Genomic DNA, 17,458 nt, shown 5'->3' with positions numbered 1-17,458 from the left:
CTGTTTTTTCTTTACTTTTTTTTTCTCTGTCTGGTTATGTATTCTGGGCTGGCCTTAAACTCACTATGACGCCTTGGTTGGCCTTGAACTTTCAGCAACCCTCCTGACTCAGCCTCCTGGGTGCCAGAATTATAGGCATGCTCCACCCAGCCCAGAATGACCCTCAACTATTTTTCCCTAGTGATAAAAATTCTCCTGTGAAAGGTGGGCTGGGGTGGGGCTCAGCAGTACAGCGCGTGCCTGGCACTTGCTAGGCCCTGGATTTGATCCTTAGCACAGCAGAATGTAATAGCCAGGTGTTGTGGCACACGCCAGCCAGTCATTCCAGCACTCAGGAAGCTAGCTGAGGCAGGAGGATTACTGCAACTTTGAGGCAAGTCTGGGCCACATAGTGAGATCCTTTCTCAAACAAACCCCGCAGGAAACAATAAACCAGAATCTGGCGCTGGAAGCCTGCCCCGGGCCTTCTCCCATTTGCAGAATGAGCCCTCCTGCAGAGGCTGCCAGGAGTCTGATCTGTAGCCTTCCTAGGGGGCACCCAAAGTCCTGCATGGCATAACGTATTGATCCTCCCCCTCCCCCACGCTGGGTGACAGTGGGGAGCGGGGGCGGGGGCAGTTCCTTGGAGTTTCTGAGTATCTGCCTGGTGAGGCCCCTTCACCCAGGGCACGGGGTGCAGCCAGACCGGTGCAAGCTTCTCGCCGCCCAGCCCATCCCTCGCCTAGCCTGTGCTCGGCTCCAGCAATTACGTAACCCGGCCTGCGCGCGGGAGAGGCCGCCTTTGTCACTGCGATCCGCCTCGGCAGCCGCCCCGCAAGTATTAATAACCCGAGGCGCCCGGCTGCGCTCGCTTGGTGCGTGTGGATCCGCGCAGGGGAGGCTGGAGGGACCCACGCCCCGCGGCTCCGCCCCCACGCGCGCGCGCAGCTGGGTCCCGGAAGGGGGAAGACGCTGGGATCCCCCAGAGCCCTAGGAATTTGCCTTGCAAACTTAGCATTTTCGGCTTCTATCACACTCCCGTGGATGGCGGGTGGGCACATAGTTCGCAACCCAGACTCTGCGCTAAGCTTGGCTGGAGAACTTCACCTTTCTCAGGCCACTTGGAGAGAAGCTCTGTCTGGCACACGTTCCCTGGGGTCCTGAGCTAGCAGGGGGACTTAACTTGCAACAGACCAGCGCACTGGATAGAGGCCAGCAGTCTCAGCCCTGGTCAGCCACAAAACCAGAGCCATCTGCGGCTGGGTGCTGGACTGCCAGGGTCTCAGTGTCCACCTAAGCTGTGGCTTTAGTCAAGTTTTGGAACTCGGCAAGCCTCAGTTTCCCCATCTGTAACATGGCACTTGAAATGATACCCACCTTGTGAGACTCACTAAGATTAAAGACACGGAAAGCACTGAGCCGGGCTGCATCTGGCCCAAGCCTGGGTCTCTGCAGCCCTGGTGGCCGCAGTGAAGGGGCACTGGGCAGAGGTCCCCACAGCTCCCCCAGTCTGGGGTGCGGCTTCCCTGTGGACGGACATCTTCCACGCCCCCACTCTGCCGTCTCCACCGTTGCTCATTACTGGACTTCAGTGAGTCAGGCGGGAGCCCAGGACATAGGCACCCACCCACCTCATTCCAGCCCTCACCCACCCTGAGTGTCACCATGACCTCCCTCTTTCCATGTGACAGATGAGCAGCTTGGGGCTCAGAGAGGCCAAGTGACTCACCTAAGCCTCCAGAGCCAATTAGCAGAGGTCCAGGGCCTTGAAACTCAACCAAGGATGGCCGGTGCCCCTGTTCCCTTCCTCCTGTCCCCACAGGAATTGGGAAAGGGTGAACCCTGGGCTGAGGACACCCACTTTTCCTCCGGGGAGACCCAAACCTCTTTGCTTGCGGCCCCTTCCCGATAAATTCTCTCCTGCAGGTAAGGAGCTAGCTGCGTGACATTTCTCAAAGCAGCTAGAGCCTGGTGGGAATGAGTCACCGAGGGGAGCTGTGGGAGGGGGAGGAGGCCCGGTCAGTCTTCCCAGGGAGCGGGGAGCAGTGATGAGGTGTGGGGAGTCTGCCGAGGTCCTCCAAACTGTGCTGAGCTCAGGACCACAGATGGGGAGGACCCAGAGGACTCCCAGCAGGTTCAGCAGGAAGGAAGTGAGAGCTGGCTCAGGCTGGGACCTGGGAGGATGAAAGCCCTACCCTCTGCCTGGCCCTGCCCGGTCCTGGGCCAAGATGGCACTTGGTTTGACAGCCCCCACCCAGCACCACCCTTTACACTTTACAAAGCAGCAGCGCCCAGGGCTCTCTGCGCCCCTCTTTCTGGGTGGCCTCAGAGGGGCCTGCAGCCCCTCTGTAAACTTCCAGGAAACTCTTTGAGGTCAGCCCATTTTATAGACAAAGAAACTGAGGTTCAATGAAGCAAAATCACACCCCATAGCCTGGACTTGGATCCAGGTCTCCCAGCTCCCAATCCAAGGCTCAACCATGAAAGGCCTCTGACAGCATCTTCCTCCTGTCTGTGGGAACTCTATCCCCAGAAAGGGGGTCATGGCTGAGACTTTTGTCCCTAGGCAGGCCCTGGTGGGCTGCTCTCCCAGCCTCTCCCCTCCACGTGGCTGCTAAGCAAGTGTCTCTGAAATCCAGTCCCATCCTCCTTCTCCCTCCGGGATTCCTAATCCACAAGTGGTTCTGGCCACGGATGCTGGCAATGCCTGTCCCTCCTGGTCCCTCACTCCTAGCACCTACCCGCGCAGGCACAAGCACAGGCACACGGCCAGCGCGTGACACCCCGTCACGCCAGGGCGAGTGGAGGCGCTGCAGCCCCGGCAAGGCAGCCCAGGGCAGATGGAGCGGCAGCTGGTCCCCGCTGGTGCTGGCGTGGGTGGCTGGGGGGGCCCGACCCCCGCCCGCAGGCTCCACACCCGCCCCGCCCCCGCGCCTGGGGCTTTCAGCCGCAGCCGCCGCCGCCGCAGCCGCGGAAAACAGGAATCTGCGTTTGCAGTTTGTAAGCCTTTTTATCGAATCACCTCACTTGACTCTCACGAGCCCAGCCGCACAAGGCAGGTATTTCTCTATTTCCATTTTCCAGGGGCAGCAGAGGGTCCCGTAGCTAGTTAGGCACACAGCTGCTGTCCCAGGCCTCTGTCTCGACCTCTTCCTTAATGTTCTTTTTTAAACGGCACTGGAGATTAAACCCAGGACTTTTGCTCTCAGCTGCATCCCCAGCCCTTTACATTATTTTGAGACCGTCTCGGTCTCTTAAGTCACTAAATTGCCCAAGCTTGTGTCGCACTTGTAAATCTCGGTTCAGCGTCTCAGAGTGCTGGGTTCACAGCCGTAGGCCACCACACCGGGCTTCAGTTACTGCTCTTTCTCTGCTAATGGCCTGGACTCCTAGTTGTTGGCCCTTGCCCAGCAAGGCAAGCTTGCTTATTGTGCCTGCTGGAAGAGGGAGCACAGAGAGGCTGAGGGCCAAGCAGCAGTGTGAGGCCTGTTCCTGGACTCGCTGCACCAGGCTGCGAGATGTGTGCAGGAAGGGAGAGATAACGGGGCTTGGCTGGGTGCCCAGCGTGGAAGGGACAGTGTCTCACTTCTCCCCAGCCCCCAAGTATGTTTTTCAAGTGTGAGAGAGGCTGCCACAGTAGTAGTGAGCACCCCGTTCCTAGCAGCAAGTAAGCACAAGTCATGGGAGGATTGACAGCGTCAGATCAGAAGAAGGTCTTCGGCTGCCAATGGTACCCTGGCGTGCACAGCTTTTGAACTCTGGGTGTCTTGATGCTGTGTCCTAGGTCCCCCAAGGCCACCAGCTGTCACTGTGAGCTGTTTCTCCTGCAGTTCTTGACTATCTGGATGTTTGTCTGTCTCCCAGGAGGCTGGGAGTCTTCGAAGGACAGACGGTATATCCCGTCCACCCTGGGATCCCAGCACCCAGCACCCAGCCCAGGATGGCAGGCAGCCCTGGTTGGATCTGCACTCCAGTCTCCTGCTGATAGACCCTAAAACTCACACCACGGTGCACACCCTAGAGCTCAAGGCTGTGTATACAAAATGCCAAGGTCAGTGTAAATCCCTCCTCTGGTTTCTGCTTGCACGCTGCTAGTGACAGGGAGCTCCCTACTGCTCACTCCAAAGTCCCTCCTCTCCACCTGAGCCATGCACACCATGAATGGAGTGTTGGCTATCGTCAGCCAGGTGTTCAGCTATGAGCAGAGCTGGTGGGGTCTGAGCCTGGTCATTTTGGTAATCAGGATGGGGAACGGTTACTGAGCACTCACTGGGAGCCAGGCTTTGCTGTTTACCTCCTTGCAAAGTCCCCCGCTGGGTCCAGTTCAGCCAGGGGCACTGGTGCCTGCCAGGTACACCAACTCCCAGGGGCTGACACGGACACTGAGCTCAGCGAGCCTGGGCTGCCACTGTTACGGCAAATCTCCCGACAGTGGTAGGGGCTTCCTACAGCAGGCCACCCCCAGGCTGTAGATGAGGAAACGGGGTGTGGAGAGATTTGGCAACCTGCTTGCCCAAGGCTGCGCCGTTCCTAACAGGCACAGGCAGAGGCAGGCTTGGTACCAGGCAGCGGTCCTGGCCTGCTTGTTAAACCTGCAGGACTGGTGCAGACATCTCCCAGTCCCACCTGGCTGCCGCGCTCATCCTTGTCCTACTTCTTCATCTGGTGAAATGGAGTGTGTCTTCTGTCAGCCCTGCTTTCCTCTTCCTCTGCTCGGCCCCCTCCAGGCCTGCTGTGGCCGCCATCAGAGCAGGTGACAAGAAGACTCAGCAGTGGTAAGGAGGGCGACACATTAGCCACATGGGGCTGATGGGAGCCGGGAATCTGACAGGCGAAGGTGTGTTTTTTAGGAACCTGGTCCTTTTAGGCTGAAAGCTTGGGGGAGGGGGAGCTTCTGAGCCTCCAAATCCAGCCTCACCCCCACAGCAGGTGCACAGATAAACGGAGTCACAGGTGTGCCAGATACAATCTGTCCAGGGAGGGTACAAATTATTACAGCAAAGTCAACATCATCGCTGTGGTTGGATTTTAGGGTGGGGACAGAGGAAGTTTTTGGTGGTGGTGGCATGCTCCTGTAATTTGGGAGTCACGCAGTGGGCAGTGGGCTGAAGCCTGAAGTAAATGAAATCAAACGGTAATGAACGCTAATCTGTAAAATGGGACAGATCCTACTGAGTTCCTAGGTTGCTGCATCCCCAGATGAGTTCGCACTGGTTCCTCCTTAAGCTCTCGGCATCCCTGCACCAAGTAGGGGCTCAGTAAATAGTGACCATGTTATTTCGCACTTGGCTACCCACCGAAGCGGTCCCTTCCACCGTAGAGGTGGCCTAGGCCAGGTTATTCAAGATGGGCCCACTTGCCAGTTCATGGGTTGCTAATAGCTCCAGGAGAACGGTGCTGTCTGAAGAACTTGCCAAACAAGTGCTCCAGGGGAGGGCTACGTGGCCATGCCCTAGTGTCCAGTTCTGTCCCTGGTTCGGGTCCCAAGCGCTTCCGGAGCGCGTGGCTGCGCCCCCCGCAGGCGGCTCCGGGAACGCCTTGGCCGGAGCTCTGGGCGCGCAGTTCCCCAGCCCCTCTGCGCCCGCCCCGGCGGCCACCTCGGGGGCGAGGCAGCCCGGCGCGTGGGAGGGGACGGTGCGCCATTGGCTTGCGCGCGGAACTAGAGGAGGGACCTGCGAGGCCGCCAGAGTCGGGCGAGCCCGGCGGCGCAGGACTCCAACCCGCCCTGCCCTGCCCTGCCCTGGCCGCCTGGCGCGGCGGCGCGATGTGAGGCGCCGAGGGCCGCAGGTCCGCCCGCACGGCCCGCCAGCCCGGGGACCCGCGCCGGGAACGTAAGTCCGCGCCCTGGCGCTCCCGCGCGCCTCGCACTTCCCCGCCGCTACCGGCGCTGCCTGCGCTGCGCACGCAGCCCGCGGGCTCCTCCAGCCGCGGGGACAACGGCGTCCCCGCGTTCGCACCGAGCGCCCGGACAGCGAGGCACCTGCTGGAGCTCCTGGCCTCGCGGGACACCGTTCTCTGCCCCTTGCATTGTCTCTGCGCGCCTCGCTTCCCCTGACTCGGTTTCCCCTCTCCCGGCTCTGCCTCCGCCGCCTCCTTCCTCGGGGACTGTTTATTGGCCATCGAGCTCCGGTATTCAGCTTCGGAGCTCGAGAGAAACACAGCCTCAAGTAGTTTGCCCTGGCTGGCCGGGGTCTCGGTCGCCGCCGGCGCTCGGTTTGCTGTCCCCTCCCCCTCTCCCGCCGCACCCCCTCCAGCCTTTGTTTCGCGGTCGGAGGAGCGCGCAGTGCAAACTTGCGAGTTCCCCGGGCTGCGCCCCCGCAGGGGTTTCCACCGCCCCCAAGTCTGGCGTGACCTGCCTGTGTCCGAGCGGGGGCCGCACTGGAGGCGCCCGGGGACCCGAAGGTGGGGGAGTGTCTGGAGCCGGGAGGTAAGGGGAACCCGGAGGGGGAGGGGCGGGCCGGCGAGCCCCCGGTGCCCGGGCTGGAGGCATGTAGAGGAGGGCGGGTCGCGCCGGAACCCCAGCCGGGGTGGGCAGGGGGGCGCAGGTGCAGCGCGACGCCCCCCGCGCTCCGCGAGCCGCGCGATCCGCGGGCAGGCAGCCGCGTGGGGCCGTGGGCATGGCGCAGGGTGGCCTGGGGCCGCGTACGGCCCGCCGAAATACTGGCTCCCGCCCAGGGGGCGCGCTCCATCGCTGCACCCACCTCGGCGCGCCCCCAGGCCGGCCTCGCTGGGGTTCCCCTCCTCGCGCCCACCGCCGCCTCCTCAAAGTCCTGCGGCCGCTGATTTTTTCCCCCGAGCGCCCGCAGGCGGGGCCAGGAGGCGGGGAGGCCGAGAACCCAGCGCTGCCCCGAGCCCTGCGCAGATGGCCAAGGCCGCCCCAGCCCCACCGCCCGCGCTTCCTGTTTGGTTTCTTTTACACAAACTTTCTGGCCTGCGGGGAGAAGTCCCGGGGCAGCAGGATGCACGCTGAAGCTGTGTAGCCTGGGGACGGCCACGTCTGAGGGCCTGCGGAGAGGGGGCGGCGACCAGCAGCCCGCTGATCCCAGGGATACCCGGTCGCTTTAGTGGAAACCCAGAAGGGCTCACTGGTTGTCCCTTAACTGCAGCCCCAGACTTAACCCAGGGAAGGAGAGGAGAGCGTGGGGTTGTTAGAAAGCACCTTGCAGTCTCTGTTGTCTTCCGTGAAATGGACCATCTGACCCCCAGGAACCCCCTTGGCCAAAGCGTCACATAAACACCGGCTGCTCTTCTGCCCACAGATTTGTAAAGGTGGCTGTCCCCTCCTGTTGGCCTACAGATACTGGAGACCCCAGCACCCCCAAGTCTCTCCCACTCTGGATTTTCACTGGGCCCCCTCTGCGACAAAGGGCGCCCCCGTGAGGACGGGAGGGGTGGGGTTAACCTCTCCTCATATCCACTCGGTAGTTTTGGACTGTGCTTTATTTTTGCTAATGGAGCAAAATCCTGGGGAGCACCACCCCAAAAGTAACTTTTTGGGCAATGTGCCAGCTCCCTGCTAGACACTTAGGGAGACACCTGGGGGCCAAATAAAAGTCTCGTGTCCCCAGGGAGTGGATACTTCAGGGGACTGAGGAAGAGGCAAGTTAGTAATCATAAGCAAATTATGTAGTGTACTGAGGAGTGCCGGGGTGTTGAGGCCAGAGAGTGGGCTGCCACATTAAGTCAGGTGGTCAGGAAGGCATCGGGGGAGGAGGTGACTTTGAGCGAAAGCTTTGAGGGGTGAGCTGTGTATGCACCTGTGGGAAAGAGAGGTGCTGCAGAGAGTGGCTTGTGCAAAGGACCTGGGGCTGTAAGATGGAGAATGAGGAAGAGAAAGGAGGGGACATGAAGCTGGCTGGGAAAGAAGGCAGATCTCCTGTCTCAGAGACAGGGAAGCGACACGCAGAGGACATCATCATTCAGCACACAGCCCAGGAGCCTGGTTCTAACTCCTAGCCCACCGTGCTTCCCTTAGAGCCGGGATCTCACCTGCTCACATCTACTCTGGCCTTGCAGGGCAATGAGGCAGGCTTAGTGTCCTGAGGGTTCCTGGTCCCCCAGCCGTGACCTCCCTGCCCACCCACAACCGTGTACTCAAGTGGGCAGCCTTTTCCTCCTGTGCAGAGTGGCCCCTGTTTCAGCCGGCCTCCTTCCTGTGCGGGGCACAGAATTCCCAGCAGGTGGTTTGGTCTAGGGGAAACTGAGGTGAAGGAGTTGAGTTTCTTGCTTTGAAAATAACCATAGCAGCATCATGGGTGAGCGTTTATTACAGGACCTGTAGTGCACCAGCTGCTCTTTGTGTGTCTGCGCATCTGTGAGGCATGTGTCATTATCACACCATTTCACAGATGTATAAACTGAGCCCCAGAGAGACAGCAGCCCAGGCCCAAAGCCGGACAGCGGGTAGAGGGCAGAGCCAAGATGGAAGCACAGGCCTTTGAGTGGTCGCCTGGCCACTGAGCCAGAGCCTAAATGTGGGCCACTGAGCCAGAGCCTAAAAGCACTGTGACACTTCCGCTTGCTTCTGGGCGTGGCCAGGAGATAGCTCATCACTCATTTCTGAAAAAATTGGTACAACTTGGCAGAATGTCCCTGCAAGGAAATTCCCTGTCCCCTCTCCCTGCCAGCACAGAGGCGGGGTACAGGGGAGGGGAGGTGCTGCTGCTGCTGCTGGTGCGTCTCCCAGGAGCCCTGGCCCTGCAGGATCCAGGACCCAGAATGTCTCCATGACGATGACAGCACAGGTGCCCCTTGAGGGCCCTCACGAGGTCACCAGGCTGAGGGAGGCTGGGGCTGAAAAGGACAGAAATTCTTCTTGTGCCTGCCACTTCTGAGTGACAGTCGGGACCGAAGAGTCCACTGGGGGACGCTGGGTGGAAGGCCCCTGAGTCCCGGCCCTGATCTCTGGCGCCCCCTCTGCTCCATCGGGAGGTGCTTGTTTTGGTCCCTGAAGCTTTGGAGACACTTGTGAAGAAAGCTGGGCTTTTCTCTGGTTTCCCGGAAATCATAAGGAAGAGAACAGAAGGACAGAACTGTCAGGGGAGGTGGTGGGTGGGGGGACAGGGCAGCTGGAGGCAGGGACCGCTCTGACCATGAGAGGGGTTCGGAGGTTGGAGCCCCTTGTGGGACTTTGGAGACCACGCCCTACATTTTTAGACAAGGAAACAGAGTCCTGAAGACAGGCCCCACCTGGCCAGTGCCCCAGAGTCTGGGGATGGCCCCGATGTCCTGAGCTTCCCCAGGTCAGGACAAACCTTGCGTTCCCAGCTCCCATGCTCAAGTTCCTGGAGGTTCCTGGAAGTCCTCAGGATCTGCAGGGTTGGAAGCCTTTTCTAGACTTTGGAGCATCCTGCCAAGGATGGGCTCCGACCGTGTCCTGTCTTCCCCTGCCGGCTGTCCTCTGTCACCCTAGCTGTCTGCGGTGACACGGAGACAGACTCCGTGGTGACGCGGAGCCAGGAGAGGGGCCCGTGGGGCAGCTGCACCCTCTGCCAGCTCTGGCTCTTGGAGAGACTCGAGTGACAGGCAGCAGGCTTTCACAGTGCACTGCTCTCTGGGGACAGGCCGTCAGCTGCTGGCCATCACAGGGCCCCCCTCCCCCGCCTGGCCCGGGAAACTCCCAGGCCTGTGCCTCGGAGGCAGCTGTGCGGCATCTGCTACTGCAGTTGAAGGCGCCGCGCCCTGTGTCCTGTGGCTTCTAATGGCCCTTCTCTGGCCTGGGGATTCAGGAGTCCTCTGGGCAGCAGGTTGGGCCCCAGGGCCCTGGCTAGGATGGTGTGTGAGCTGGGCACGGATTCAGGGCCCCCCAACATGACAGTCTTGGAAATGGGTCCCCTCTGCTGAGCCATGGAGGAGGGCCCCGCTGGGGTTCAGAAGGAGGTCTAGTGTGCTGGGGGCCTTTGTGCTGGGGGAGCTGCGGCAGCGCCTGCCTCCGGAGCACTTTGGCCAGGCCTTCCTGAGGCCCCTCCCTTGCTGCTGCCCCCTCCACTGGGCACTGCCTGGACCCAGGCCCCACTTCCAGCTATTCTGTGCCTGTGTGATAGCAGAACAATGGGTTGGAGCTATAGCCGTTGCCAGGGCCTCGACCCAGGGTGGGCTGGACCCTGGGCTGGGCTCTCTGGGGCAGCAGGGGGTGAGATGGGAGTGATCAGGTTCACCAAAGTGTCCCCTCCTCTCCTCCCCCTGCTGTCACACACATGCATGCGCACACACACACACACACACACACACACACCAGCTCCTCTCAACACATCCACTTAAAGCACTTTTCTCAGTTGGCTTGGCTTGTGGGCTCTACCACATAGCCCAAGAGACACTTGAGTGTCATGCCTTAGTTTTCTCATCTGTAAAATGGGGGTAAAACATGGAGGTCACACAGGGACCTCTGTGCAGGCTCCCTGCTCCAGTCCTGAGACAGATGTGACAGGGAGCTGGAGACAGGTGTTGCCACCAGCTGGGGAAGGGCAGTCGCTGGCTCTGTAACCAGCCTGCTTTGCAACGGAAGTGGCTCCCCGGTGGAGGTGCTCAGCACAGTGACTTCCCTTGAGTCACCGGGACGCAAGCAGCTGGCGGAGGTTCTGGTCCCTTCCTGCCTCCCTCCCTCCCTCCCGGCCGTGGTTCCTAAGCTGGTCCTTCTGGGCACAGTCTCCAAGACAGGACAGAGCTGCAGGCCCTCCGTTTCTATGGAAACCAGGCTTCCGGGAAGGATGGGGAGCTGAGGGAAATCCTCAGGATCTGCAGAGGAGAGATGCCCGGCCTGTCTGGCTCCACTGCTGCCTGGAGCCCAGCTTGGCAGGCACCCATTTATATTACTGATCGCCGTGCTTCCAAGGGCTCATCCTGGGAGCCAGCCCCTCAGTGCCGCTCTTGTTCTTCCACACTACAAAGCCATGAGCTGAGCAGAAGCAGCAGTTGGTTTCACAGATGAGCTGTGTACGCTCAGAGAGGTTAAGTGACTTTCCTACGGTCACAGAGCAATGAAGGGAAAGAGTTGTCTCTGAACCCTGGTTTTCCCAGTCATTGAGAAGGAGAGCTCTGCCCCACTTGGGCATCCTCAGCTGCTTCCTGAGGGCCCCTTGCTTCCTAGCCTGCATCACCCGCCTGCCTGTGCCTTGATGTCTCTGGGAGCTACATGGAGGTGTCCCTCCAATCCATGGTTGAAGGGGTATCGGCCCTTGGGGTGTCCCAGCCTCCAGGTGTCCCAGCCTGGCCTGCAGAAGGCTCGAAGCTCCTCCCCGACACAATTCTACTGGGACAGGAACCCTGGCCTGTGCCGGGGGTACTGGGGGGCCTAGTGTTGCCCAGGCTGCTCTCAAGGCTGAAGGTGAGACAGTTTGACCAAAGCCACATGAGCCCGGGGGAGTGGGAATTGGTCAGAGAGGGGCCCGCTCTGTCTGCCCTGCACCACCAGCCTCTGGATGGCTGGGCAGACCTAGCCCTGCCGGCCTCAGTTTCCTGTGGCGTCCACCCTCCCTCAGGCCTGCACCGGCCTTGGTACGGCACAGGGAGGGCACTGCTTGCATCTGTGTCACCACAGCACCTGCCGATGAGCACAGCTGGGCACCACCGGGCAGGTGGGGAAGCAGAGGCCAGCCCCCCCCCGGGCACAGCAGTGGCCTGGGTGAATATACTCGGACGTCTCCAGTCCCTGGCCGCTGGCACTCCTGCCGGGTGTGCCTTCTCATTGCCCCTTTTATTAGGGGGAAACTGAGGCCAGGGCTCTCTTACTGTCACAACGTCCCCTTGAGGTAGGACCACTTTTGGCAACTGCATGTGGGGAAACTGAGGCAAGGAGCATTTAAGTCCTTTGCCTACAGGCCCAAGGCTAAGAAAGAAGAGGTCAGGACTAAGCTCTCAATTACCTGGTGGAAAAAAAAAAAAAACATGAACGTAAAGACTGACCATGTGGGCATGATGGGACACCCCTGTAGTCTCAGCACTCTGGGAGGCTGAGGCAGGAGGATCACAGGTTTGAGTTCATCGTGAAGGCCCTGGGTTCAGTCCCCAGTACAGGACATAAATAAACAAATAGGAGCGGGCCGCTGAGCCCCACAGCCTGGAGGGGGCTCACAGGCATGGTGGTGAGGGGCAGAAGCAGTGGCGAAGGTTGTATACTTTAGGATTCCGTTTATGTAACATGTTTGAGGAAACCAAAACAAAGCTGTAGAGACACAGAACAGACCCAGGCCGCCAGCAGGGGCCTGGGAGGCGAGGATGGGACACAGCGAGGGCGTTTGGGAGATAACTGTCCTGTCTCAGTTGGAGGCACTGGCCGTGCAAATCACCTGTGTGCTAAAATGTACAGAGCTGCACAGCACGCACGTACACACACACACACACACACACACGTCACTTTGGCTATATGTGTTAAGAAAAAGGCCAGAGGCCGGGTGTGGTTGCACCTGTCTGTGATCCCAGCACTCGGGAACCTGAGGCAGGAGGATCACTGTGAGTTCAAGGCCAACCCTAACTACTGTGTAGTGAAACCCTGTCTCAAAAAGACAAGCAGGGGAGGCCAGAGAGAGGCAGGAAGAGGAAGGGTGAGAATCAGGTGACATCTAACGGGCGGGCCAGGGGGCTGTGGCGTGGTGGCCATGTGGGCAGCCTGGCCTGCCATCAGAGGGGTCAGAGATGCTGGCTAATCACAGCCTTTGCTTGGATCGGGGAGGGTGGGAGCAGGTGGCCAAGGTCTGCAGACAGTGACTTGGGCCTGCGGTTGACCCTGGCTCCCCACGGTGGTGACTGAGTGCCTCTGTGTGCGTGTTTGGGGTGTAGTGGGGAGGGGACAAGAACAGCACTGGTCGTGTAGAGGAGGGGGACCACGCGCACGCCCCCCCCACACCCGGGGTCCACATCTGCTGTCCTTGCCACACTAGAGCTGGTTCATCTGTCTCTGTGTATTGTGTTCAAAGCCGCTGTGTCCATGGGCTCCCACGTGGGATTCTTTGTTCTGACTGTTGTTTGGCTGTTTTTTTGAAAAAGTGGCAGGCTTGAGGCATGTCTGTAATCCTAGGACTCGGGGAGGCTGAGGCAGGAGGATGACAAGCCCAGCCAGGACAACTTAGTAATGTAATGTAGTGAGACCCTGTCCGTGCCACATGGGCAAGGCAGGGCAGGGCATGTAGCTCAGTGGGAAGGGCCCGGGTCTCTGGCCTCCTCAGATATCAAAAATAAAAAATAAAGTGCTGAACTGGTAGGCTTGTGAAGTTGGAGGTGCTGTGGTGATCTTTAGCAGCTGGCCTCAGCAGCTGGCCTCCTTATGGGGCCCAGAGGCTGGGATGGCCTGGACACGGCACTGGGTGGCAGGTCCTCTGGAGGAGGGACAGGCAGCTTCCTAGCCTGCGGGATGGGCGCTGAGGTCCCCCAGCAGCTGTCTCTGTCCCTGGCCTGGTCTGTGGAATGCCCGGAGCCACCTGCCCCGCAGGGTGCTGTCATGGGGGAGCCACGACCACACCACGCCTGTCTCTCCCTAGACCGAGCAGCCGCAGGCCAGGACCCGCTCTGCTCTGCTCCCTGCCGGAGCCCTGCACATACCTGGCTCACGGTAGGTGCCTGGAACCCGACCTGGCGTCCGGGGGTGGTGGAAGACGTGGGCAGGTGAGGGCTTGGGGCAGTGCCCAGCTGCTGCTGCAGAGATGGGGCGAGGCCTGGGCAGGGCTGTAGACTCTGCCTCTGCTCCTTCTCCAGCTTAATGAGCCCAGGCCGCCCACCCCCCGCCCCTTTCTGGGGTCCTGAGGGTTTGGGGGAAGTGATCTTGCCTGGCAGGCAGCGGGGATTATATGGGCGGCTCCCAGATCCCTTTAGGGTGGGCTCCTCCAGGCCTGACTGTGAGGCCGTCCAGCCTGGTGACCTCCGGGCCCGGCCCTGTGTTCCAGCCCCTCTGCCCAGGCTCTAGGACACAATGGCGGCCAAGCAGCCCCCACCTCTCATGAAGAAGCACAGCCAGACGGACCTCGTGAGCCGCCTGAAGACCCGGAAGATCCTGGGCGTGGGCGGGGAGGACGACGACGGCGAGGTGCACCGCTCCAAGGTGCGTGCTGCGGCTGCCGGCGGACTGGGGCGCATTTGTGCAGCCGCTGTAGGAGCATTAACCCTGCTGCCTGGGAGTTTAGCTGCAGTGACACACCCATTTTACAGATGAGGACGCCGAGACTCAGAGACGCTAGGCTAAATCATGTTCTCGAGGCTGCACGGGCAGGTGGCAGGGCCAGGCTTCATGGCCCACACCTGGCAGACACAGCTCTGGTCCTTAGATACCTTATTTTCAGCTTTTAAACTCTGGTGCCCAGAGAAGGGAGGAGAGGGCAGCCTTTTCTGCCATCAGAGGACCCTGGATGGGTCCCTGGGCGCCCTGGGAGCCACCATCATCCTGGCGGCCTCTGACTCTCCCCATCTCCACAGATCAGCCAGGTCCTCGGCAATGAGATCAAGTTTACCGTCAGAGAGCCCCTGGGGCTCAGGTGAGCCCTGAGCTGGGTCTTGCTTTTGGGGGGAGGTGGGTCTGGGCTGGTGGGGGAACAAGGAACCCCATTTTGGATTCGATGGTGTCATCATCTCCCCTAACCAGTTGTTGTGGGCACGGGAGGGCCTGTCCCCAGGCTGGGGCTGGCAGAACCTGCAGTGACTTCCCTCTGCCCCCTCTGCAGGGTCTGGCAGTTTGTGTCTGCTGTGCTGTTCTCTGGCATTGCCCTCATGGTGAGACTCCGCCCCTGGCCCCTGGGACCCAGCCCTGGGTGGGGACAGCTCTCAGAACCAGCTTGGGCTCTGGCTGTGGTTCTGGGAGCCCGTCCAGGGCCATCCCACCGTCCCTTGTATGGCCTGACTCCTGGCCCTGGGAACCAGAGTCTCCTGTCCTGGGGAAGAGAGGCGTGGGCAGCTGGGTCCTGCCCTGGGCTGCCCCAAGGTCCCTGACTCTGGCCCTGGAGGGGTGGAAGGAGGCGTCCTGCCCACTGAGCCCGGCCTCCAGCCCCTGCTGCTATGCGCAGGCCCTGGCCTTTCCTGATCAGCTCTACGATGCTGTCTTCGATGGAGCTGAGGTCACCAGCAAGACCCCCATCCGCCTCTACGGGGGTGCCCTTCTCAGTAAGTGCTGCTGGGGGAGCAGGGGGCAAGGGGGCCAGGAGACACACAGAATCTTTGCCTGAGCCCCTTTCCCACCAGGCCCCTGCCTCCCAGGTGACTCTGCTGCCACCTGGGGGCCGTGGGTGGCAGCTTTCCGCCTCCAGGCTGACAGGGCTGTGTCCCAGTGGCTTGCGTGTTGGGGTCCCAGGTCCCCCCTGCAAGGGCAGAACCAGAGCTTGGCTTCCTGTTTCTGCTGATGGAGAGACGGGTCCCGGGGAGGGAAGGGACCAGCTCAGTGTACCGCAAGTGACACGAGCAGGTGGAAGCTGCGGGCGGGGTAGGACCTGGCGGGGACAGGCAGAGGACGATAGGCAGTGACCTCAGGAGTGTGGGTCGGGGTGAGACGGCACAGGTCAGAGGCACCATGCTGTCCCTTGTGTTCTGTCCCCGTGCAGGCATCTCCCTGATCATGTGGAATGCGCTCTACACGGCCGAGAAGGTCATCATCCGGTGGACGCTGCTCACAGAAGCCTGCTACTTTGGGGTTCAGTTTGTGGGTGAGTCCTGGGTGGGCCCTAAGGGGGGCTGATGGGAGCAGGGGGCGGACCCCAGATGCAGAGCGGAGAGGAAGGCACCGAGTGGTGGCCATGGCCTCTCCTCTGACTAGTCTCTTTCCTGACCTTTCTTCCACAGTGGTCACTGCCACACTGGCTGAGACAGGTCTGGTGTCACTGGGGACCCTGGTGCTCCTGGCCAGCCGCCTCCTGTTCGTGGTCATCAGCATTTACTACTATTACCAAGTTGGCCGGAAGCCCAAGAAAGTGTAGCAGGTCTGGGACCTGAGCATGCTGGGCCGGGCCAGCTCTGGGGCACGTTCCCCCTCGACTCCTGGAAGGCGGCCCTCTCCCCCATCCTGCCACAGTGCCCTCAGGCAGGCGGGGTGAACCCCTTCCTTCCTGACCCCCTCCCTAGGGCTGTGCCTCCTGGGCTCCTACGCTGACAGGTCAGTTGGGGAGACGGGCACCTGTATTCTTCTTCTTTATTCCACAGAGAACACCCCCTTTTCTGGGCTCCTGGCCTCCTGCACAGGTCCTGATTGGGAAGTGGAGTCCAGGGATGTGGGCTGAGCCAAGGGGCTCCCCTCTTCCACTAGGAAGCCCTCCTCTCTTGTGAGAGCCTGCAGACCCCCACCCAGCACAACCTGAGAACATGGCTGTGATCCCCCCGAACCCCTCCCCCACAGCCAGGGCCTCCCCATGTGTGAGGTCACTGCACACAAAGCACACGGGCACCTGCCCTTCCCTTGCCTGGCAGAGGTTGCAGTTGGCGCCTTCCTGGACCTTTCTGGAGGTGGGGCCACCTGCACAGACTTCCTACCCCACCCAGGTCCTTCCCCTACCGGTCTGGGTGCAGAGGTTCCCAGCCTCCGACTCTGCAAAGGGACACACAGCAGTGGGGGTAGTGGGTGTGGGGGCTGACAGGTGAATTTGGAGATGAGGAAGAAAAGCAGTTGTGTCCCTTGGCACATCCTCCAAGGCCTGGTTCCTACCCGGCGGCCTGCCCCTGCCTGGGAGCCGTCCCCAAGGCCTAGATGGGCAGAGATTTGTGCCCTCAAATTGTACAGGAGGATAAATAGAGGCAATTCAGCCAGTCACTTCTGTCATCACCCCTTACCCAAGACATGGGGACCAGAAAGGGACTGTCCCCATCTGCAGCCAGTGACTTGTGCGTCCAGCAGAGGGGTGGCTCTGCCATGATCACATGGCTGAGAAGCCAACAGCAGCCAAGCTGCATGCGAGCCCTCCTGCCTGGTGTCCCACATTTGACGCTTGCCCCTGGAGCCCCGTCCCCCTCTGCAGAGCCTGGGGCGGGCAGGAGCCACTGCCTCTGGGGCAGCCAAAGCCCCAGCCCCCACGGCACCAGGCCTTGAGGCCCTGCCGCTCCTCAGTGGGGTGCCATGTGGCTCTCGCTGGGCATGCTGGTAGGTTCCCAGGGTAGCAGCCACACATGGGGTGTCGGCATGGCTGAGCTGGCCAGTCCCACACCTGCTCTGAGCAGAAGGGTGTTACAGCCTCAGCATCTGGGGCCAGGACAGGACCCTGCTGCACAGCTGGGAATCACACAAGGCCTGGCAGATGTGTGGGGGTGTGGACATTGGCATGGAGGACTGGGAAGAAGGCAGTGACAGAGAGGATGGGACACCCCGTGCCTAGTGAGAAAAGCCAGGCAGGCCCCAATCTGCTGCTGCGCTTGGGGGTCTCTGGCTGGCCCCTCCCCGTGGAGCCAATACCCTGTCCAGCTTCCCCCTCTGCTCGGGCCACCCCACTCCTGAGTCAGGACCATCTTTATTCACGGTCACTATTTATTCTTCATTCCTCCTTTTTGTAAGAAACAGTCACAAAAACCAGTGCAAAACCAT

The 17,458-nt window shown here is 60.7% G+C and overlaps 1 protein-coding gene across 3 annotated transcripts; it reads left to right on the top strand.

The window, feature by feature from the left end:
- Positions 1 to 5,627: 5,627 nt before the first annotated feature.
- On the top strand, positions 5,628 to 17,457 carry Tp53i11 (tumor protein p53 inducible protein 11). 3 transcript variants are annotated; one of them, XM_003465131.5, is made up of 9 exons: positions 5,628 to 5,810; positions 13,452 to 13,522; positions 13,854 to 14,008; positions 14,380 to 14,438; positions 14,625 to 14,673; positions 14,964 to 15,060; positions 15,495 to 15,596; positions 15,733 to 15,869; positions 16,090 to 17,457. In XM_003465131.5, the coding sequence occupies exons 3-8, from the start codon at positions 13,880 to 13,882 to the stop codon at positions 15,864 to 15,866; spliced, it is 570 nt and encodes a 189-aa protein (XP_003465179.1). In that variant the 5' UTR covers positions 5,628 to 5,810; positions 13,452 to 13,522; positions 13,854 to 13,879; the 3' UTR covers positions 15,867 to 15,869; positions 16,090 to 17,457. The 3 variants fall into 3 exon arrangements, with proteins under 3 accessions (XP_003465179.1, XP_063083880.1, XP_005001619.1); XM_063227810.1 differs by having other exon boundaries at positions 5,630 to 5,810; positions 15,733 to 17,457; XM_005001562.4 differs by lacking the exon at positions 5,628 to 5,810 and adding an exon at positions 6,265 to 6,406 and having other exon boundaries at positions 15,733 to 17,457.
- The last annotated feature ends 1 nt before the right edge of the window (position 17,458 follows it).

This window comes from Cavia porcellus, unplaced genomic scaffold (genome assembly GCF_034190915.1).
Source record: "Cavia porcellus strain 051 isolate PalLab524CR breed Dunkin Hartley unplaced genomic scaffold, mCavPor4.1 scaffold_17, whole genome shotgun sequence".
Taxonomy (NCBI): Eukaryota; Metazoa; Chordata; class Mammalia; order Rodentia; family Caviidae; genus Cavia; species Cavia porcellus.
This window is presented reverse-complemented; position numbering and strand designations above follow the sequence as displayed.

Bases quoted from the DNA above. Each gene is read 5' to 3' on its own strand.
- Tp53i11 (XM_003465131.5), top strand. From the start codon at position 13,880: ATGGCGGCCAAGCAGCCCCCACCTCTCATGAAGAAGCACAGCCAGACG. The intron at 14,439-14,624 runs GTGAGCCCTGAG...CCCCCTCTGCAG, and splicing joins AGAGAGCCCCTGGGGCTCAG to GGTCTGGCAGTTTGTGTCTG. The intron at 14,674-14,963 runs GTGAGACTCCGC...TGCTATGCGCAG, and splicing joins TCTCTGGCATTGCCCTCATG to GCCCTGGCCTTTCCTGATCA.